The following is a 22,432-nucleotide window of genomic DNA, read 5'->3' on the forward strand; positions in this document are numbered from 1 at the left end:
GAGGAATAGTACCCTATCGTGCTGGGTTGCAATCCCCATTTGTTTAAAATAATCGAATATCTCTTTTGGAATTTCACTCGTATTTTCTAAGGTGAGGCAATGGTCAATGTTTGGGAAATTCGAGGAATCGTACCCTACTGTGCTGGGTTTCGGTTTTCTGTTGGACTAAATAGTTGAGCATCCTTTTTTGATTTTCGAATTATAAATTTTCGGACGTCAAAGCAAGAAGATTTTTGGCAACCAACTCGGGTTATTCAAATATTATTAAAAAAAAAACCACGTTTCAAAAACATTTTTAATTTTAGGCATAAGGACAGTATTTAATCGATTTGGTACCAATTTTGGGCGTAGTGAGGGTGCTAATCCTTCCTCATACGTAACCGACTCCCGAGCCCATTTTCTCATATTTTCGTAGACCAGAATCGTTGTTTTACTAAACCAAAAATATTTTAATTCTTAGGCGATCCGATCACACTAAAACAAAAGATCGGTGGCGACTCCGTTTCCATGTCTTATTTTCAAAAAGTCGATCTCTGTCCATTTTTCATTAACCTAAAAATTTTTTTGAAAAAAGGATGGTTTCGACAACTTGGCGACTCCGCTGGGGATGAGATTGAGAGTCGAGCCATAAAATCGATTTCTTTGCTGTCTTTTTGTCAAAAATCGAAAACTTGTTTTGAAAATCATAATTGCATTTGTTTGTATGATTGTTATGGTTCAAATCTCGTAGAATAGTACTGTATTTCATTGCGTGACCGCTGTGGTCACACCTTCTAGGTGGGAGTAAGAAACTACGCTTTCGTGAGGTTTTCACCTCCGCATGGGCTAGTGGATTACTTCCGGGGTACATCCATACCTATGATTTCGTGAGATTTTCATCTCCGCATGGTCATAGGAAAATGTATCCCCCCGAACCGAACTCGATCTATATGAGCCTATAATATGTGAGGATTGAGGAATCTGCTGGTTCGGGTACCTTATCTTTAGAACAGAACCACATATAATGAACCTTAGGAGCTATCCTTGGGTGAAGCCGCGTCGAGCCTTAGTACTTACCCATATATGCGTTGTAATTATCGTTTATGTGCTTGCATTTTATCATTATTATGTGGTACTAACCTGTGTTTTGTTTTGATTGTTTTTTTTTGCATGACATTGCATACTAAAGGAGGTGTTAATCCGTATTCAATTACTAAGTTAGAAAGTTTGACATGGAGAATGAATTTCTTAGTAAAGTCGAGGATAATGCAACCGTTCGTGCATGGTCGGAGAGGCTACAATCTGAGAGAGGGGATAGCTTGGCAGAAGGGTATATATCGGAGTTGCAAGATTTCACTCGCGTCAACGTAGCACAGAATGAGCTGCAAGAGTTGAGAGACATTTGGGCTAGTTGGGATGAAGGGACCAAGCAGTTATTTTATCAAAGCTACGGTGATATATCCTACTTGCTAGACATTAGAGTGGACAAGCATCTATTTCAGGTTATAGTTCAGTTTTGGAATTCTGCGTACAAGTGTTTCACTTTTGGAGAAATGGATTTAGTACCTACTGTAACGCCCCAATTTTCGAGAATTCTGTGAATGTTGGCATAGGTTTAATTATGTTAGTGGGCCTCTAGAAGGCCCAAGCTTAAGATAGAACCCGGCAATTTTAGTTAATTTTTGTTCCATAAGAAAAAGGGGGTGAAATTATGAAATAAAACCTATGTGAAAATGTTTGAAAATGCTATAGGCTAAATTAAAGTGGCCAAATAAATAGGAGTGCAAAATAGGAGGATTTGCATGACAAACCTCCCATTTTACATGAAGTGGCTAGCCATCATGTTGTTGTAGACAATATGAGCACTTGATATCCATAATTTATGGTACAAATTGATACAAATTGATAATGGGTTAGGTAAATGTTCCATGACAATGGATTAGGTAAATATTCCATGATAATGGGTTAGGTAAATGTTCCATGATAATGGTTTAGGTAAATGTTCCATGATGGGAATTTCATGTCTTTTGTATTAAAGAATTAAATGGATGAAATATGAAATTTTATTAAAAGAAAAAGGGGTGAAAAGAACAAAGTTTTGTCCATCTTTGTTCATCATAGCCTAAAGTTAGAGAAGAGAAAGGAGAGGAGAAAGCTCTTAAATGTTTGGTCACTTGGGGAAGAAAATTGAAGGTAAGTTCATGGTAGTTTGCTTCTATTTGATGTTCATGAGTTCTTGATTCTACCTTAACTCTTGAAGCATATTTTGGTTTTTGGTTGTATTGTGAGCATTTGGTCATGAATTAAAATGAAGGAAATGGTTGTTGTTTCATGTTCTTTTGATGAAAAATGGAAGATAGGTGAAGTTGAGCCAAACAAATGAACATGCATGTGCCTTAGATGCTAAAGGGAAAAATTGGCTAACATGTTGTGCTTTAAAATGATGAAATGGAGATTATACTTAAGTAAAATCATAGATATGTGATGATTGATTGGTGATATACATGTTTAAATAACATGCATGCAAGTTATGTGTGAAAGAGTGAATTTGGTAATAAATCTGCTTGGGACAGCAGCAGTAACGTGACTTTGGAAAATCACCATAAATTGTGGGAGATGAATTAGAAGCTGAATAAATTATGTAATTAAAGTTTGTTGAGTCTAGTTTCAAATGAAATAAACAAGAACATATTTTGAATTCTCTACAATGAGAAATTTGATTCGTAATGAAGAGTGGTCAGATTAGTCAAACAGTGAAACATGCGAAACTTTGAGAAAAATCTGGTATTGATTGGCCAAACCAAAAATTCTGAAAAGTTTATGGATATAAGATATATGAGTCTATTTTCAGGGAAAATTAACGGCACTTGATTTGGAGTTTCGTAGCTCTAGTTATAAATGATTTAGTGACTGTTGCTCAGGAAGACAACTTGCAGTGAAATTGTGAGTATGTGGTAAACATTGACAAAAATTTGTTAATGAGTTGTTTATTGATTTCTTATAAGCTTACTATAATCTGTAGGTGGGGTTGGCCGAATATTGTAAGGGGTTAATACGTAGTTTGTATTTGAATAGTTAGATTAACGTGTTAGTAATCCAATTGTAGGCGGTTCGTGTGTGGATCTCGTCAGCATATCATCGCAAACAGATGTGTAACTAACACCCTCTTTCTTAGTCTGGATCGGCAAAAGTCGAAAAGCCAAAATGCCGAAAACTGATATTTTGTAGATTTGCGAGTGTGCGAATGCTCGTGAGGTAAATCGATTAATGTTTTTGGTAAACTGCAAAATTTGGATTGCAAAGTGCATGATTTCTGTGCCCTCGATATTTTATAATGGGCCAAAATTGGAATGATGAGCCAACGGGCCCAATTCGGTAAGAACCTTCGGTAGTGATTCTGTTAGTACGTGAAAGGTAGGAATATGCATGAAAAACTCTAAAATAGATAAATTACTGAAATATCTTTAAAAGTGGAAAATTTATAGTTTTACCCCTAGGAGATAAATTATCGAAATACCCCTAGGGTTAAATTGACCTAAATGCATGTTTGACTGTTGTTATTTACTGCATGCCATATTGTTATTATCTGATGCATGGGACTGGGATATTGACGGAGGAAGTACTGAAAGTGGCTTGTCCACGTCTTGGAGGCTTTGCCTCAATTCTTTGATAATCGAGCAAAAGGTCAAGAATCGTGGAGTGTTGGGTGGGTGGGTTGAGCTATTCCCACATGGAGTGTATGGTGGTACGGATGGAGTGTAGTGGTTGGTGGGTTGAGTAGTCTCCCCAAATGGGCTTGCATATGTTTACTTGATGTTGCATGTATTTTGAAATGGGCCTATGGGCCATACTATTATCTGAATAAGGGCTAAGGCCCGGTTTATTGTAATTTGAAAGGGCTCGCCCAAGACCACTATTACCTAAATGGGCTTAGGCCCAATAGGCTTGAGTGACTTGGGCTTTGAATGGGTTTTCCTTACACATTGAGTTTCCCAAACTCACCCTTTTATTTTCATCCACGTAGGAAATCCCCAACCATAGTGGGCTTGGAGTCGTGAGGGAATTGAGTGGCCACCCGCTCGAAAGTTTGATTTTCTTCGTGAACTAGACATCCTTTTATTTACATTTGAAGTTTTGGGTTTTTAAATATAATAAGGCCGCTTAATTATTTTTAATGGTTTTAATATGTATTACTAAGATAGGTATTACTTATTTTAACTGTTGAAATTGGATAGCTTTAGGGCGCGTTTTCAAAAACAACAGTTGATTTCAAAATAACACGACAACAAGCAAAGCTTCCGCAATGAAAGTATTTTCCAAAATTAATCACTTTTCCTAAAATGGCTTAATCAAATCGGTTTCCTAGAAATATCCATGACGTTAAGGTGTGGCAATGGCGGTATGCATGTCTAGGATTGGATCCGAAGGAGCTTGGTATAGCGATCCGATGGACTCACCACCTCTTTTCGGTTTCCTACCTAGTGCACACTTCCATTCACTTTAACCTATAATGAAATTATCTTTTAAAACACTAAGTAAGTTTTTCTGGACCAATAATATAAAATGTTTTGAACGCATGTCGGATCCGGTCATAACATCTGGGCCGGGTTTGGGGTGTTACACCTACCATAGAGGAATACACTACTCTGCTCAGGTGCCTAAAAATTCAGGTTAGAAAGACTTATGCCCGGGTTTCTAATAGTCAGGCTTTCGTGAAGAAATTGATGAGCATTTCAGGGATGAGCGAGCCTTGGGTCGCTGCTCGGATTCAACAAAAAGCAGATAGTAAATGTATCCCTTGGGAGAATTTGCGAGATTTGATTTTGACACATCCAGATGAAAGAAAGAGGGTCGATATCTTCGCCTTAAGCATCTATGGATTAGTAATCTTTCCTAAGGCTTTGAGGCACGTGGACGAGGCAGTCATTGACTTATTCGATCGCTTTGAAAAGGGAATCACACCGGTACCGACAATATTGGCTGAGACGTTTAGATCTTTGAGCTCGTGCCGGAAGACGGGCGTGAGACGATTTATTGGATGTGCACAATTGTTAATGGTATGGTTTCTTTGGCACTTTTAGAAAGTAGACAAAGTTTCTTACCGGGTCTTTTCCGAAGGTTATTCCCCGTTAAAAGAAGAGGCAGCTGTACAAATGAGAGAGGATATCTCAGAGGAGAAGTGGATGGAAATTCTTCAAAACCTCAAGAAAGGAGATATCGAGTGGAGAGCGTATTGGATGGTTCCTGATGAGATCATGTACCGATGTGGTAACTTTGATTGGGTGCCGTTGTTAGGAATTTGGGGAGCTACCGGGTATACTCCATTACTTGCGTTGAGGCAATATAAGTCGAGGCAGTTTGTACCCACGACCTATGAACTTGCTCAGGGTGAATTCTCGTTTAAAGGTGCTTACTATAAGAAGAAAGTTCGGGAGCTATCGGATGCTTGGAAGCAAACTTGTTGGATGAAGAGATTGGCTATCGGTTCTATGGTAACACCCGAGTATGAGGGATGGTTTAAAAAGAGGGTTAATGATAACATTCTTAGGCCAAGCTCGGAGAATGCTCGACCTATGAGAGAACAATTACAAGTCGCCTCGTTAGAATTGGAAATTATAAGGCAAGATTTTGAGAAGAAGAATTCGGAGCTTGGGAAGAAGATCGAACAATTGGAAGAAGAAAAGATGCACATAAGATTAGACGCTGATGTTTAGAGGTCAGAGGCTGAAAAGTGGAGAAAAGGGAAAACTAAGGCTGAAGAAGATCTAGACAGCTTGAAGACTGACTATAAGAAGCTGCGCCTATCTATGAGGACTGCGGGGTTAGGTAAGACTTCCAAACAATGGCGCCATAAAATTCGAGAAGAAAAGACCAATGCCGATCGATGGGAAAGGAAATTCTGAGAAGCTCAGGCACGAAACAAGGATTTAGAGAAGAATCTGTCGGAAAGTAGAAATGATCGAGGTGAATTAAAGGCTAGGGTGGCAGAACTCGAGAAGTCTCTGCATCAGTACCAAAACTGCAACACCGCAATGGAATTGAGGGCAAGCTTGAGCAAGATAGGAAAAATAGAATAGTTTGATGCGTCACTGCAAAACTGTGAGATGCGGATCCAGTTTTTCGAGGCAAATGAGGATCGTTGGAAAGAGCAGCTTCACCATGTGCAAGACCAAGTCAGAAACAGAGATTACCTTATGGGGGAAGCCATAACCCAGATTCGGAAGGTAGCTGACTACTTACAAACTTTAGCGGTTCAGGCGGACACACTGAGCGTGAAGTATGAGTTGGAGTCAGATCATGGACAAGAGTTGGCCTCGTTGCTTAGAAAAATTAGGACTTTGAGTGTTAGAGCGTTTTATTTTCAAGTGAAATTTTCTAAAGGCAATTGAATCAAAATTGATGCCTCCTTTGCATTCATGCATTTGCATTACATCATATCATTATGCATTAAAGGCCATAAGAGTTTTCTAATTAATTAATTAAAAATTATTTCAGTAACCTGGAAACCAATGAAAACTAACCAACCACGCACCCCTACAGTACAAGGAAAAAATCAATGGATAAGAGACTCGAGAAATTGGAGCAAATGCAAAAGGACATGCAAGAACAAATGCAGTCTCAGATGCAAGAGTAGCTAGCCAAGATTCAGCGAGAAATGAAAGAGCAAATGATGGAGTCCCAGAGAGAAATGATGACCCAGTTATCCCAATTGCTGTTGGGAGGTACAGATAAGGGAAAGGGCCCCATGGACAAAGTTGAGGAAACTAATGAAGATCTTCAGTACCCCCTGGCTTCACTCCGACACATATACCGATAAAGCCCGAGATTAATCTACCAAAACCATCTATCACAATCATGCCCCAGCAGGTTCAGGCCAGAGCTTTAATACCAATGAACTTCTAAACTGGCTCAGGCTCTAACTTTGTCAACAACCCAAACCATCCGCCCGTTCCCGATTTGGATAAAGTTGCTGATGAAGAAAAGGCGAGGATAGATTCGCAAAAACATTTAGAAGAACAATGTAGATGGCTCGAGGAGAAATTCAAAGCGATGAAAGCTCAGATCATCATCTAGGGATTGATGCCAAGGACCTGAGTTTGGTCCCAGATTTAGTCCTTCTCCCTAAATTCAAAATTCCCGAATTCGAGAAATACAATGGAACAAGCTGCCCTGAAGCCCACATCACTATGTTCTGCATACGAATGACAGGATACGTTAACAATGACCAGCTATTAATCCACTGCTTTCAAGATAGTCTGGTCGGAGCGGCATCAAAGTGGTACAACAAATTAAGCCGCTCTAAAATTAACTCGTGGAAGGACCTGGTTCAGGCCTTTATGAAGCAATACAATCACATGACGGACATGACCCCCGACAGAATCACTTTCCAGAATAGGGAGAAAAAGTCAAATGAAAGCTTCAGACAGTATGCACAAAGGTGGAGAGAAGTGGCCATACAAGTTCAGCCGCCGCTTCTGGAAAGAGAAACGACAATGCTCTTTATCAACACCTTGAAGGCCCCTTTTATCACTCATATGTTGGGAAGCGCCACCAAGAGCTTATCCAACATAGTGATGAAGGGGAAATGATAGAAAATTCTGTGAGAAGCGGTAAGATAGAATCGGGGGAGGGTACCAGGAAGTCGGCCCCGAGGAAAAGAGATAATGAAGTGAACAACACGAGCACATTCAACAAAGGTCAGTCCAAGTCACTTACCGTAAATCAGCCAAAGATGGTAGCCGCCAATCAACGTAGCTCCGTAAGACAAGAATCCAACGCGAGGGAGAACACAAAAAGGCCACAATTCACCCCTATACCCATGACGTATAGGGAGCTCTACCAGAACCTGTTCAATGCTCACGTAGTGTATCCTTTCTACCTGAAGCCACTGCAGCCCCCGTATCCCAAATGGTATGACACAAACGCCCAATGTGAATACCACGCGGAAATCACCGGGTACTCAATTGAAAACTGCACTGCGTTTAAAAAAGTAGTCGAAAGACTCATTAAGTTGGGGATCGTGAGATTTGACGACCCAGCCACACCCAATGTAGCAGGAAACCCACTCCCCAATCATACCGACCAAGGAGTGAATGGGATAAGTGAAGGTAGGAACAAGAAGATCAAGTATGAGGTGGCAGAAGTCAAGACCCCATTGAGACAGGTATGGAAGGAGATGGTCAAGAGAGGTTTGATCGTGTTGGATTCAAGAAAAGCATCTGAAGGAGAGAGGAACTGCTGCGAGTTCCACAATGAGGTGGGGCATGAAATCCAAGAGTGTGTAGGGTTCAGGGCCCTCGTGCAGAACATGATAGATAATAAAGAAATGGAGTTTTATCAAGAAGCTAAAAACCCCGTAGAGGGAGATATATGTGCGTCGGAAGGAGAATCGACGGTACAGAATCAAACAGCTAACTATCCCGTAGTTATCATAAAAAGACCCAAAAAAAAAGAAGCTGGAGTACAAATGCCACCAAGGGTCATAATCCAAAGACCTGCTGTCTTCCTCTACAAAGACAGCAAAAAAGTCCCATGGAATTATGATTGCAACGTGACGATTCCGGGGAAGGAAAGCCTGGTGGACGCTTCAAAAGAGGGTCAAGATAGGGGCCCCTACACACGTAGCGGGAGATGTTACGATATAGCAAATGAGGAGGTACAACCCGTAAAAGGAAAAGCCCCAGTGGTCGAGGAAATGAAAGAAAAAGCAACCAAACCTATTAACGAGCCAGTTAACGAAGAGGAGGCCAAGGAATTTTTAAAATTCCTAAAGCATAGCGAATACAGTATGGTGGAAAAACTACTTAAACAACCGGCTCGTATCCCGGTGTTAGCCTTACTTCTAAGCTTGGAAGTCTATCGCAGCGCGCTAATGAAGGTCTTGAATGAAACATATATTGCCAATGATATCTCTGTTAACAAGTTGGACCGTTTGGTTAGCAACATCAGTGCCGACAACTATATTTTCTTCAATGACGATGAGATACCACCCGGGGGCATGGGGTCGACTAAAGCTTTGCATATCACCACGCGCTGTAAAGGGTATATGCTGCCAGGCATACTGATTGAAAATGGATCGGCTTTGAACGTCCTACCATTGACCATGCTAAACAGGTTACCTATAGACAGCTATCACATGAAGGAGTGCTAGAACATCGTGAAGGCATTCGATGGCATGAAGAGGAAGGTGATTGGCAAAATCGAGGTACCTCTTCAGATCGGTCCAAACACATACTAGGTGGATTTCCTTGTGATGGATATCAAGCCCTCATATAATTGCTTATTGGAGAGGCCCTGGATACATTTAGCTGGGGCAGTGCCTTCCTCGTTGCATTAAAAATTGAAGCTGGTATCGGAGGGGAGGTTGATAACGATTAAGTCTGAAGAGGATATTATTGTAACTATGAGCAATAATGCACCCTATACTTGCAGACAGATGATGAGGCAATCGAATGTTCATTTCGATCTTTGGAATTTGTTAATGCAACCTTCATCGCCGAGGGAAGCAAGATTTTGGTGCCAAAATTGTCCAAAACCATGAGGATGAGCCTACAGTTGACGATTGGAAAAGGGGCCCTACCCGGAAGAGGACTTAGGAGGCATCTACAAGGAGGGATGGAAATGCCAACGCTGAAGGACAAGAGAGACCACTTCGGCTTCGGATTTAAGCCGGATGCGAAACAAAGGAAAAGAAAACTGGAAAAGAAGCAAGAGAGAAGGAGGGCACGGTTAACGGGGGAGGAAATCAAGTAGGGACCAATGATATTCCCCCATATATCGAAAACGTTTGTGTCCGGGGGAATCATTCACCTCGAGAGAGACACGCCAATAACGGGAGCCATAGAAGAAAGGCTAGAAAGCTTGGACATTAACGCCACATACGACGAAGAGGCTGGAGGAGAAAATTTGTCGGGCATTTGCCCCTATACACCTGGAAGTGTTTTGGATAACTGGACTGTAGAAGAGATTCCTGTAGTGTTTAGAACTGATTCAGAGTAATGTCCAAAACACACTTATTGCTCTAGGCCTAGGAGTAATAAGAATCTTTTTTGAAATAGGTTGAGGTTTAAAAACGTTATTTCAATAAAATGCACGGTTATTATCATTTTTGAGCAAATGTTCTCTCATCCTTTCAATCCCATTCATAACCATACAAATGATTACTTTCGGATTCTTTTATTCTTTAAACATTCTAAATATTCTTTCATTCATCATTCATAATCATACCACAAATAAATGTTTCGAATTCTTTTGATTCTTTGTATCTGCCGTCATCCTCATAACAGGTCCCCAAATATTAATGATACGAGTGACACTGCTAGCGACTCAGAATTTCCTTTTGAGCGAGATGTGTGTATGGAGGATCCTCAGGATTTTGAGGATGACCAAGGCTATAACCTATTTCCTGATTTGTTGAGAACGGTAGAACAAGACGAGAAACAGATCCTACCTCACAAAGAATCAGTTGAAATTGTGAGCTTAGGAGAAGGACAAGAGGTGAAGATCGGAACATGTATCACTATGGAGATGAAGCGAGACCTCATTGAATTACTTTAAGAATTCAAAGATGTCTTCGCATGGTCATACCAAGATATGCCCGGGTTGGACACTGACATCGTGGTGCATCGACTCCCCATAAAAGAAGAATGTAAGCCAGTTCAGCAAAAACTCCGAAGAATAAGGCCTGATGTCTTGCTAAAAATAAAAGAAGAGGTTCGAAAGCAGTTCAACGCCGGATTCCTGAAGGTGGTAAAATACTCAGATTGGGTAGCCAATATCGTCCCCGTCCCTAAGAAAGATAGAAAAGTACGAATGTGTGTGGACTACAGAGATTTGAATAAGGCCAGCCCGAAAGACAATTTCCCACTGCCTCATATCGACACCCTAGTGGACAACACGGCAGGACACTCACTGTTTTCATTCATGGACGATTTTTTCGGATATAACCAAATCAAGATGCATCCTGAAGATATGGAGAAGACCACATTTGTAACCATGTGGGGCACGTTCTACTACAAAGTGATGCCGTTTGGGCTGAAGAATGCTGGGGCAACTTATCAAAAAGCCATGGTAACCCTTTTTCACGACATGATGCATAAAGAAATCGAGGTTTATGTCGATGATATGATCACAAAGTCTCGAACAGAGAAGGAGCACATACAAGTCCTAAGAAAATTGTTCTTGAGGTTGAGGAAGTTTCAGTTAAAACCCAACCCAGCCAAATGTACCTTCGGAGCCAAGTCTGGAAAGTTGCTTGAATTCGTGGTCAATGAGAAAGGGATCGAGATCGATCTAGACAAAGTCAAAGCCATACAAGAGCTATCTCCGCCCCGCACTCAGAAAGAAGTTCGAGGCTTTCTATGAAGATTAAATTACATTGCTTGGTTCATTTCACAACTAACCGAGAAATGTGACCCTGTCTTTCGCCTCCTCAAGAAACATAACCCAGGTGAATGGGATGAAAAATGCCAAAAGGCTTTCGACAAGGTCAAACAGTACTTGTCCAACACTCCGGTGCTGATGCCACCTAACCCCGATAAGTTATTGATACTGTATCTGGCAGTATTTGATAATTCTATGGGATGTGTACTGGGTCAGCATGATGAGTCAGGAAGGAAAGAAAAAGCTATTTACTATCTCAGTAAAAAGTTCACTTAATGTGAGACAAGGTACCCGCCGATAGAAAAGTTGTGTTGTGCCCTAATTTGGACAACCCGAAGGCTGAGGCAGTATATGTTGTATCACACCACTTGGCTCATCTCAAAATTAGACCCTTTAAAGTACATGATGGAGTCAACAGCTTTGAATGGAAGGATGGCCCGATGGCAGATTCTGCTCTCTGAATTTGACATAGTCTATGTGAACCAGAAAGCCGTAAAAGGGAGTGCAATAGCAGATTTTCTGGCTAGTAGAGCTTTGGAAGACTACGAGCCTTTGAACTTTGACTTCCCGAACGAAGACCTGATGTGTGTTGCGACCACTGAAGAAGGTGCTCTAGAAGAACTTCCCTGGAAACTAAACTTCGATGGGGCATCAAATGTCGTGGGTAATGGAATCGGGGCAGTCTTGGTATCCCCAAACGGAGATCATTATCCATTTACTAGCAAATTAGATTTTGATTGTACGAATAACATGGCAGAATATGAGGCGTGCATCATGGGTATCCGTGCAGCCATAGAATGCAAGATTAAAGCGCTAGAGGTATATGGGGATTCCGCGCTAGTAATTTATCAACTCAAGGGAGCATGGGAGACCAGAGACCCCAAGTTGATTGACTATCGAAAACTGGTCCTTGAATTGGTTAAAGAGTTCGATGACATTACCTTCTGCTACCTTCCACGAGACGAAAATCAAATGGCTGACGCTTTGGCTACCTTAGCTTCCATGATCAAGGTGAACAAACAAGAAGACGTCAAACCCATCCAGATGAGCATTTATGAAACTCCGCCTCACTGTTACAATATTGAAGAAGATGAGGAAAAAGACGATCACCCTTAGTATCACGATATATTGCAATACGTGATGACTCGTGAATACTCGGACCAGGCAAGTGAGAATGACAAAAGGACGCTGAGAAGATTGGCCATCGACTATGTCTTAGATGGGGAGATCCTATACAAAAAAAGGAAGGATCAAGTGCTATTAAGATGCGTGGACGCTGTAGAGGCTAAGAAAATCTTGGAAGAGGTCCATGAAGGCGTCTGTGGGACACACGCTAATGGCTTTACAATGGCCAGGTAAATTATGAGATTCGGGTACTATTGGTCCACTATGAAAGGAGACTGTGTCAATTACGCCAAGAGATGTCATAAATACCAAATCTACGGAGACAAAATTCATGTGCTTCCTTCACCGCTGCATGTCATGACTTCCCCGTAGCCTTTCTCTATGTAGGGAATGGATGTGATTGGACCGATATCGCCTAAGGCTTCCAATGGGCATCGATTTATTTTTGTGGTTATTAACTACTTTACCAAGTGGGTAGAAGCCGCTTCGTATGCCATTGTTACAAAATCAGCAGTGAGCAAATTTCTAAAAAAGGGGGATCATATGTCGATATGGAATGCCGGAAAGGATCATATCTGACAATGCATTAAACCTGAATAATAGTACGATAGCGGAAGTCTGCAGTCAATTCAATATCAGACACCACAACTCGTCACCATATCGTCCGAAGATGAACGGGGCAGTGGAAACAGCCAATAAAAACATCAAAAAGATTGTGGGGAAGATGACTGAGACCTACAAAGATTGGCATGAGAAGTTACCATTCGCCCTCTTTGCTTATCGAACATCAGTCAGAACCTCAACTGGGGCAACGCCTTTCTCTTTAGTTTATGGAATGGAAGAGGTTTTGCCAATCGAAGTCGAGATCCCATCCCTTCGAGTGTTGTCAGAACTAAAGTTGGATGAAGCAGAATGGATCCAGTCTCGATATGATCAATTGAACTTAATTGAGGAAAAGAGGCTAAGAGCTATCCGTCATGGTCAGATGTACCAAAAACGAATGATGCGGGGTTATGACAAAAAGGTTCACCCTAGAGAATTCCACGAGGGAGACCTAGTTTTGAAAAAGATCCTTCTCTTACAGAAAGATTTTTGAGGAAAATGGATGCCTAATTGGGAGGGGCCCTACGTGGTAAAAAAAGCTTTCTCCGGAGGAGCATTAATTCTAGTCGAGATGGATGGTAAAAACCTGCCCCATCCCATAAATTTAGATGCCGTCAAGAAGTATTTTACTTAAAAAGGAAAGTCCAAGGCCAAAACCCGCAAAGGGCACTTTGAGACCAAAAAAAAAAAGATGGAGAGGCCAAGGTGAAAACCCGCAAAGGGCATTTTGAGACCAAAGAGGCTTTTGAGTTGAAAACCCGAAAACGGGTAGCTCAAATTTTGAATATGGGGCATATGGTAGTCTTGTCCTCCTGAAATCAGCAAGAAAGAAGAACAGTACACGTTGCAGCATTAACAAAATACGTAGGATCTCCTGAATACACATTTGGTTCAAAGGAACCTTTGAGAAATTGGAATAGTGAAACTCGTGCTGCGATAACTGGGGTACCTCTTTTCTCATTTTTATTTTGTGCCTTAGTAGATTTTCTATCCTATTTGATGTATTCACTTCGAGTTTTACTCAATAAAATTCCATTTTGTCTATTATGATAATCTCTTTCGAGCATTTTTGTTGAAATCGCAATTTTTGGACATGTAATATTCACACAAAAGATGTTATGCATATTACTCTGGAAAGTCTCTAAATAGTACAAGGACCTGAAATAGGGCCACTATTCAGAACTAACCAGACTCAAAAGTGGAAAACATTGGAAAAAGAGTAGTCCAAATTATGGCTATTTCTGTAAATTTTCTGTCAGAGATAGCGGCTAAGCAAGAAGACGCGACAACGCATCAATGATAGAACCCTGATGAATTATGAGCAATGATAACTTAAGCGTTAAAAAAGGAATTACTCTCATGACATTTCTACATTCATAATCACTCATTTAGTTAGGAGCACTTGATTCATTTCAATCATAGCACTCTAATTATTTGACATAAACACCACATCTAGTTAGGGACATTTGATTCATCTCGATCATACTATCCTAATTATTTGACATACACAGATACAAGAAACCAATTCTACAAATCATGTCTTTAGAAGACAGTGTAGTGACATTGGCAAAATTTCAGATCCTGTTTCCCTGAAGTTGCACTGAAGCAGACCGAAGACGGTGAATCTTAGCTTCTTGAAGTTGCAGTGAAGCAGATTTAAGCCACCAACCTAGCTCCCTAAAGTTGTAGTGGAGTAGGCTAAAATTTTAGATCCTGCTTCCCTGGAGTTGTAGTGAAGCAGATCGAAGACGGTGAATCTTGGCTTCCTGAAATTGCAGTGAAGCAGATTTAAGCCACCAACATAGCTCCTTAAAGTTGTAATGGAGTAGGCTGAAATTTTAGATCTTGTTTCCCTGAAGTTGCAGTGAAGCAAATCGAAATCGATGAATCTTGGCTTCCTGAAGTTGCAGTGAAGAAGATTTAAGCCACCAACCTAGCTCCCTAAAGTTGTAGTAGAGTAGGCTGAAATTTTAGATCTTGTTTCCCTGAAGTTGCAGTAGAGTATATCGAAGACGGCGAATCTTGGCTTCCTGAAGTTGCAGTGAAGCAGATTTACACCACCAACCTAACTCCCTAAAGATGTAGTGGAGTAGGCTGAAGATTGCAGATCTTGTCTCCCTGAAGTTGCAGTGAAGCAGATCGAAGTCATAATCCTTATCTCTCTGAAGTTGCAGTAGAGCAGGATAAAAACACACGGACCATGTCTCCCTGAAGTTGCGATGGGGTGTATTGAAGTTACTTGAAGAAAAGAAGCACTAAAAAGAGCCAAGGCTCAGCCTGCCCGGGCAAAATTGGCCTTCTTATAATCTTTGCTCTATTCTCATTGTACGACAATGAGCAAAGAGGGGCAGTTGTAAATGGGCCAATTTGCCCAGGCCCACGTTAGAACCAAAACCCAAAATAAATATCAAGTTATTAAACCAAAAGTCCAAAGAATAATACCAAACTAATAGTCTATCATAAAAGTCCAAATATTACAACCAATATTAACAGTTTATTGGCCCAAAAATATCTATCCCTAACATAACCCGATACCCATAACAGGCCCAAACGGCCCAAATACCAAACAAATTTCGGCAAACCCTAGGTCACCTCCTTTCTCCTGCGCTGCAACAGCAACTAGACAGCAGCCCCAGCCCTCGTACGCCCAAGCCAAGCTCCAGCACGACCCCCGTACACGCACCTTGCACCCGTACCTGCAAAAGAATACAAAACCACAACAGCAAATAGGAAAAGAGGAATTTTGTATTGGTATTTTTTATCTTTCTGATTCTGTTTCGGCTATAAAGCCAGAGTCGTCCATTTTTTTTTGTTACGCACATTTACACATACAAAAACAATAGAAAACGAAAAACAGAGGAATATACCAAAAAAAGCAACGAGTATTCGAAGGTGATTTCGATTTCAAATCTCTGAGACTCTTCTTTTCTTCTTTGTTCAGTTTGTTCTTGTTATTTTTATTTTCATTTGTTCCTTCGCAATTTGAGTGTGCAAAAAAAAAACGAAACCTTACCTTGAAATTAGGCCATCGGTTCTCCTTTACTTTGCCAAAATCGGAGACTTAAGGGGAACTACAAGGCCATAAAAACAGTCGCGCACAGCCTGAGGATGCTGGTCATCCACATGACGGCGGCTTGGCATTTGAAGAGAGGGATCTGGGGGCTGCTGGAGAGAAAGGAGTGAGGCTAGAGTTAGGGTTCGGCTTAATCTACTGATTTAGCCTTTTTATAGGACCTCAAACGGTACCGTTTTAGGTTTTGCCCAATGACCTCCCAAACGGCGCCGTATTGGTACACTCGACCCGATCCGACTCCTAACCCCCAGGACCCGCGCGTTTTCGTGGTGAGGGGTTATTTGCCATATCAATCCTTCCCTTTCGCGTCATATTCAAATCAGCCTGTATTCTTGTTTCATTTTTTTATTAATTTACCCCTATGATTTACACCCGTTTGCAAATGGACCCGCGCCCAAACGCAGCATTTTGGGATCTGGTATATTACCAGTTTTAGTCCCTAGCTGTTTTCGCGCGTTGATTATTGGTCCTTTTATTGCTATTGTTTTATTTTTGAATTGTCCCTACTGTTCTAGTTTAATTTTAATTAAGTTTTTCTTTGTTTTATCCTTTTTTTTATTCTTAATCAATTATTTTTGCATATTCAATCACTTTGATAATTGTTTCTCCATTTTTATAAATTTTTTGTTCGTTTGTAATGTTATTATCACGTTTTGTATGTTTTAAATGTTTATTTCCTTTGTATTATTGTACACACACATATTTTATAATAAAACTTATGTATCTTGTACAAATGTTTTACGCATTATCATATATATATATATATGTATATGTATATATATACACTTTATAATAAGTTAACATCATTCCATGTATATATATCTATATATGTAACTATATATATCCATCTATTTATTTTTCTTTAAATTTGTTTGTTTAAAACGTTCTTTTAGATACATATATGTATATTTTAAAATAAAGTTAATATTATTTCATGCACCTAATGATTTGTTGACTCTATCCATGCATTTTAACCTATATTTTTGTATTTTAATATGTTTTTATATATTTTATGTAAAGTTTAAATTATTTTATACTTACTTATATTTGTACATATCTTTGGTTTATATACATTATCAAAACCATACATTTTACACATATAGTTTTCTTTATACATATGTAAGCATATTCTTCAATCCATTATATAGTTTATAATAAAATTAATTTAAGCTCGTAGGTATTTCAATGTTTTTTACAAATAATAATTTTTAAAAGTTATATATATATACGTATAATTTGTAGAACCATTATGTTTTTAAAGATTATATGGTATTATACATTTTATTATTATTTTTTAATATATTTTACCCATATTTTAAATTTTTCATACTATAAATCCTCATTTTAAAACCAATATTATTTAATGTTTTGGTATGATGTCCGATTAAAACATTCATTTTATAATATGTATTAAGTATATATCCTAGATTTTTTTTTTACAAATAGATTTAAAATGCATCAATTCATTAATTCACATGTTGTATAAATTATTGGTTCATTAGATCGCCTTTGTTTCAACATCGTTTTATACTACTTTGACTTTTGAATTCTATTTTGTTTTGCATATATTTTGTTGGTTGTTCTATATTGTAGCATATACATTACCATTGCATGGTATTCATCTTGTTGATATGTCAATTATTATTCATACGCGATTGAAATTAGGTTATAACTTAGGTTAATTATATTTAATTGCTTATTCTGCTAGTTGATTAATATTCTCATTCATCAAGTATGGCATTTCATATGTGTACATCACCCCATATCATCGTTTTCCACGTGATTTTTGAAATGTGGTTTTATAAAATCCCAATTCTTAAGATCGACTCCGTTTTACTTCAAGTCGAATTAATACGTTTTAAGCTAGTTTTATAAGTATCCATTTAAAAATTCTTTAAGACGAAGATGAGATTTGATATTTGGCAATTCGCGGAATAGTGCCCTAATGTGCTGGGTTGCAATTTCGTGTTTTCTCAAAATAATCGAATATCCCTTCAAAATTTCACTCACGCCTTTTAAAAATTCTTTAAAACGAAGGCAAAGTTTGATATTTAGCAATTCACGGAATCGTGCACTAACGTGTAGGGTTGTAATTTCTCGTTCGCTCAAAATAATCAAATATCCCTTCAAAATTTCACTCAGGTCTTCTAAAAGTCCTTTAAAACGAAGGCAATACTCGGTGTTTGACCATTCGGGAATCATGCCCTATCGTGTTGGGTTGTGATTTCTCGTTTGTTCAAAATAATCGAATGTTCCTTTAGGTTTTCACTCATGTTTTTTAAGAAAACCCTTCAAAACAAAGGCGATGTTCGATGTTTGGCAATTCGAGAATCGTGCCCTATCGTGCTGGGTTGTGCTTTTTCATTTGTTCAAAACGATCGAAGATCCCTTCGGAATTCCACTCACGTTTTCTAAAAACTCTTTAAAACAGAAGAAATGTTCGATGTTTGGCAATTCGAGGAACAGTGCCCTATCGTGCTGGGTTGCAATCCCCATTTGTTTAAAATAATCGAATATCTCTTTCAGAATTTCACTCGTATTTTCTAAGGTGAGGCAATGGTCAATGTTTGGGAAATTCGAGGAATCGAATTATAAATTTTCGGACGTCAAAACAAGAAGATTTTTGGCAACCAACTCGGGTTATTCAAATATTTTTAAAAAAGAACCATGCTTCAAAAACACTTTTAATTTTAGGCATAAGGACAGTATTTAATCGATTTGGTACCAAGTTTGGGCGTAGTGAGGGTGCTAATCCTTCCTCATACGTAACCAACTCCCGAGCCCATTTTCTCATATTTTCGTAGACCAGAATCGTTGTTTTAGTAAACCAAAAATATTTTAATTCTTAGACTATCCGATCACACTAAAACAAAAGATCGGTGGCGACTCCGTTTCCATGTCTTATTTTCAAAAAGTCGATCTCTGTCTGTTTTTCATTAACCTAAAAATTTTTTTGAAAAAAGGATGGTTTCGACAATGGGTAAGTCTCCAACAAAGCTTTAAGGAGTTGTGCCTTATTCTGAGCGCTCAGTTGTTGAATACCGAGACCACCAAGGTCCTTTGGCTCCGTAACCGAATCCCATCCCAACCTGTGAATTCTGCTACGGCAGTCGTATTACCCCAAAGGAAGTCTCGGCTAATTTTGTCATCATAGAGCAAATGTTGCTAGGAAGATTTTGGCACCGCATGTAATAAGAGGGAATTGCAATGGTGGTGGAGTTGATTAGAGTTATGTTTGTTTAGCCTTGAAAACTAGGGGAAGAGGTTATTGTCTTAGCCTAAGTAAAAGATAAAAAAGGCTCGTAGGTTTAAGGTAAGCAATTGAGTCTGAATCAGTACAAATTAATTGTGCTTATTTATTTTTAATTTCTATTTTCTTCCTTTGTACATTTTAAATACCAATTCACCTCTTTTTTTAGTATTTTTTTAACTAACACGATGTCTTAAACTCAAACTAAGTAATTTTTACCAAATTTTTAAATTGTTCTAAATCAGGAAAAAACTAGAGAATCACTCGGAAAAGAAAGAAACTTTGCAGCGAATTATGTTTCACTCGAGTTGGATGTCTTAACTCAAAATTGAAACCTTTATATATAGTGCACAGAAAGGTGCCTATATGCCTCTTTAGAACAGTTGTAACTTTTCAGAATATAGGAGTCCATCCATGTCGCACACATTCGAAAAAATTTCAAAAAAAAAAAAACTTAGAATCAAAATTTTAATTTTAGTCGTGTGATGTGAACACTTAAATTGGATTTGAATATGAGCAGCTTGATTACAACGACTAACAAGGTTTTGATTATTTACTGAACTAACCCCTCTTGAAGTTTATTTATTTATTTTTATATTTTATATTATATATTATATATTATATATAAACTCTAACTATAAGCTCTTTTCCGTGAATTTCCTCAAATGAATTCACTTCAAATAGCTTATGAAAATAATGAGAAAATTGACATTTGTTTATGGTGAAAGTACTGAGTAAAAGTATCATTAAGGCTCAAGTATTAAAAGTTAAATTGTATTTTGTCGTCTCTACTTTAAAAATGGGAAAATTAGTCTTTGTATATTAGATTAAAGAGAAGATTGGTCCTTTTTGTTAAAAATTTCATTCATTTATACTGTTAAAAAGTAATATGACTGATGGAATAACCAAACAGTGACACATCGCACGCCATGCATACCTCATGCTAATGAATGTCAATGTTATGAAAATAAAATAGATTGTTAGTAGTAGATTGAAATTAATAATGATACCAATAAGTTGGCATGCAACACATTCACAATACTATGGTATTGGTTTAAATATGTTTACGAATTATTTTGTCAAAAAATAATGATAATGAATTCGATACTCTTTAAATAAAATTTTGTATTCAAGTTTTATGATGTTTATGGGTCTGATTTATCTCAAGTTCGGATTTAATCAAAACCCAATTTAACTACCAAATACTAAAGAGACTTAGACCAAAAATATATTTACTAGTTCAGTTGAATTATTATTTTAAATTTTATTTTCGGTCCCATTAAATTTCAAAATTCAAATTTAATGTTCATAATTATAAATATGTAATATTTATTCACATATTTTCAAATTCTATATTTATAAACATGTACATTAACATCCTCACCATAAAGTATTTAGAGTTGTTCTGCTAATGGACACCAATTTTTAAAGATTGCACAAGAAGAAAAACATTAGGAAAACATAATTGTTTTTTTGGTGAATTACAATAATAAGATAAAGCTCGAACAATAAACGCGACTAGCGCGATTCAAATTCAGGTCACACCTAGGACGATAAACACCCTGACTATCATGTTGTAATGACCTGATAGTTAGGGGTGTTGGAAAGTGTATTTCTGGGACTCCATTTTCGTAAACTGGAGTTGTAAATATTTTATTAAATATTTATGGAGTCATATTAGAAACTAACTAAATTTTGGATAAATAATTTGCATGAATTAAGAGCTATTAAGGAATAGGGACAAAATCATATAAGGGTTAAAAGTTGGATTATAGATTTAAATGAATTAAGGGACTAAAATGGTAAATATATATTTATTTTGTTGAAGTGGACAACATTAATGATAAATATATATGTTAACTTATTATATATATGTTATAATAAAATTAACAAGGTGAAAACTTAATGTATGTATATATATTATATAATAATAATAATAATAATAATAATAATAATAATAATAATAATAATAATAATAATAATAATAATAATAGAAAACATAATAAAAGAATAATAAGAAATTGAAAGAGATGATAGCATGCAAAAGAAAAGAAAGAAAAAGTAGAAAGGAAGAAGAAGCTACAACACATGAGGGTTTTAACATTCAAACTTCAATTGGTTAGTTAATTTAGTCTCATTTTCTTGAAAATTTTATGTTTTTAGAATCCCGGTATTTAGAACTACCAGACACATGTTGTAATTTTTAGTATTGTTCAAGATTTTGGATGTTTTCACCATTGAAAAGTTTAAGTACTAGGGGTTCAATTGATAGATTTTAAAGTTAGGAGTGAAAAATGACTAAATTGTAGAATGAATTGTTAATTTTAAGCAATAGGGACTAAATTGTGAAAAAATCAAAATTAAGGGGTAGAATTGAAAATAGGGAGCTCAAATTTAGTTTAGGGTGAAATTAGTATAAAATTTGAGGTTAAATATGGATATTAAATTTAGTCTTGATTTAGGGACACAATTGAGGATTAAGCTAAATATAGTAGAAAAATTAAATTTGTCTGTGATTTGAGTGGCATGATATTAATTCATTGTAATTATTTTATTTCGTAGTAAATGTCGTTCTGGAATCCTCAAGTAAAAAGGGGAAAGACAAGGTCGACGTCGAATAACTAGGAATTCACGGTTTGTGTTTCTATAATCCAAATTAAATAGTAGATTGTTACATATTTAATTGTTTGCATATGGTAAGAATTTGAGGTGAGTACTTTGGTACTTTGGGATTGAATTGAATTCATAGTTGATTTGAAATGGATTGATTTTGTCTATTATGAAATATGTTGATTATATGAATATTGAATTGAATATATGTGATAATGTATATCTACGAGATTGGGACATTGATGTATTGAAAAGTGAAATGAAACCATATTAATTGTTTTGAGCTAAGTCAGATATAGATGGCATGTCATAAGATAGAAAGAGTTCAGAGATTTTTTTTACCTCGACTTGATGAGGCACCAGGTGCCAACTTGCTTTGGTTTAACCGATGAGACACTGGGTGTCAACTT

General features: G+C 37.7%; 1 protein-coding gene and 1 long non-coding RNA gene across 2 annotated transcripts; both read left to right on the plus strand.

Moving 5' to 3' along the window:
* The first annotated feature begins 2,014 nt into the window (after positions 1 to 2,014).
* LOC128295293 (uncharacterized) lies at positions 2,015 to 3,260 on the plus strand. Its single transcript, XR_008285644.1, has 2 exons — positions 2,015 to 2,172; positions 3,086 to 3,260. It is a non-coding gene; the product is annotated as an uncharacterized LOC128295293 (long non-coding RNA).
* Positions 3,261 to 7,564: 4,304 nt separating this feature from the next.
* On the plus strand, positions 7,565 to 9,732 carry LOC108479354 (uncharacterized). Its single transcript, XM_017781900.1, has 3 exons — positions 7,565 to 9,093; positions 9,288 to 9,342; positions 9,412 to 9,732. The coding sequence occupies exons 1-3, from the start codon at positions 7,565 to 7,567 to the stop codon at positions 9,730 to 9,732; spliced, it is 1,905 nt and encodes a 634-aa protein (XP_017637389.1).
* Positions 9,733 to 22,432: the final 12,700 nt, after the last annotated feature.

The sequence above is a fragment of the Gossypium arboreum genome, chromosome 7 (assembly GCF_025698485.1).
Source record: "Gossypium arboreum isolate Shixiya-1 chromosome 7, ASM2569848v2, whole genome shotgun sequence".
NCBI lineage: Eukaryota > Viridiplantae > Streptophyta > Magnoliopsida > Malvales > Malvaceae > Gossypium > Gossypium arboreum.

What these genes read in the sequence shown, in the direction of transcription:
- LOC108479354 (XM_017781900.1), top strand. Translation starts at nt 7,565, where the DNA reads ATGATAGAAAATTCTGTGAGAAGCGGTAAGATAGAATCGGGGGAGGGT. An exon ending in CCATTGACCATGCTAAACAG is followed by an intron (nt 9,094 to 9,287) that starts GTTACCTATAGA and finishes GGATACATTTAG; the next exon opens with CTGGGGCAGTGCCTTCCTCG. An exon ending in AAGCTGGTATCGGAGGGGAG is followed by an intron (nt 9,343 to 9,411) that starts GTTGATAACGAT and finishes CTATACTTGCAG; the next exon opens with ACAGATGATGAGGCAATCGA.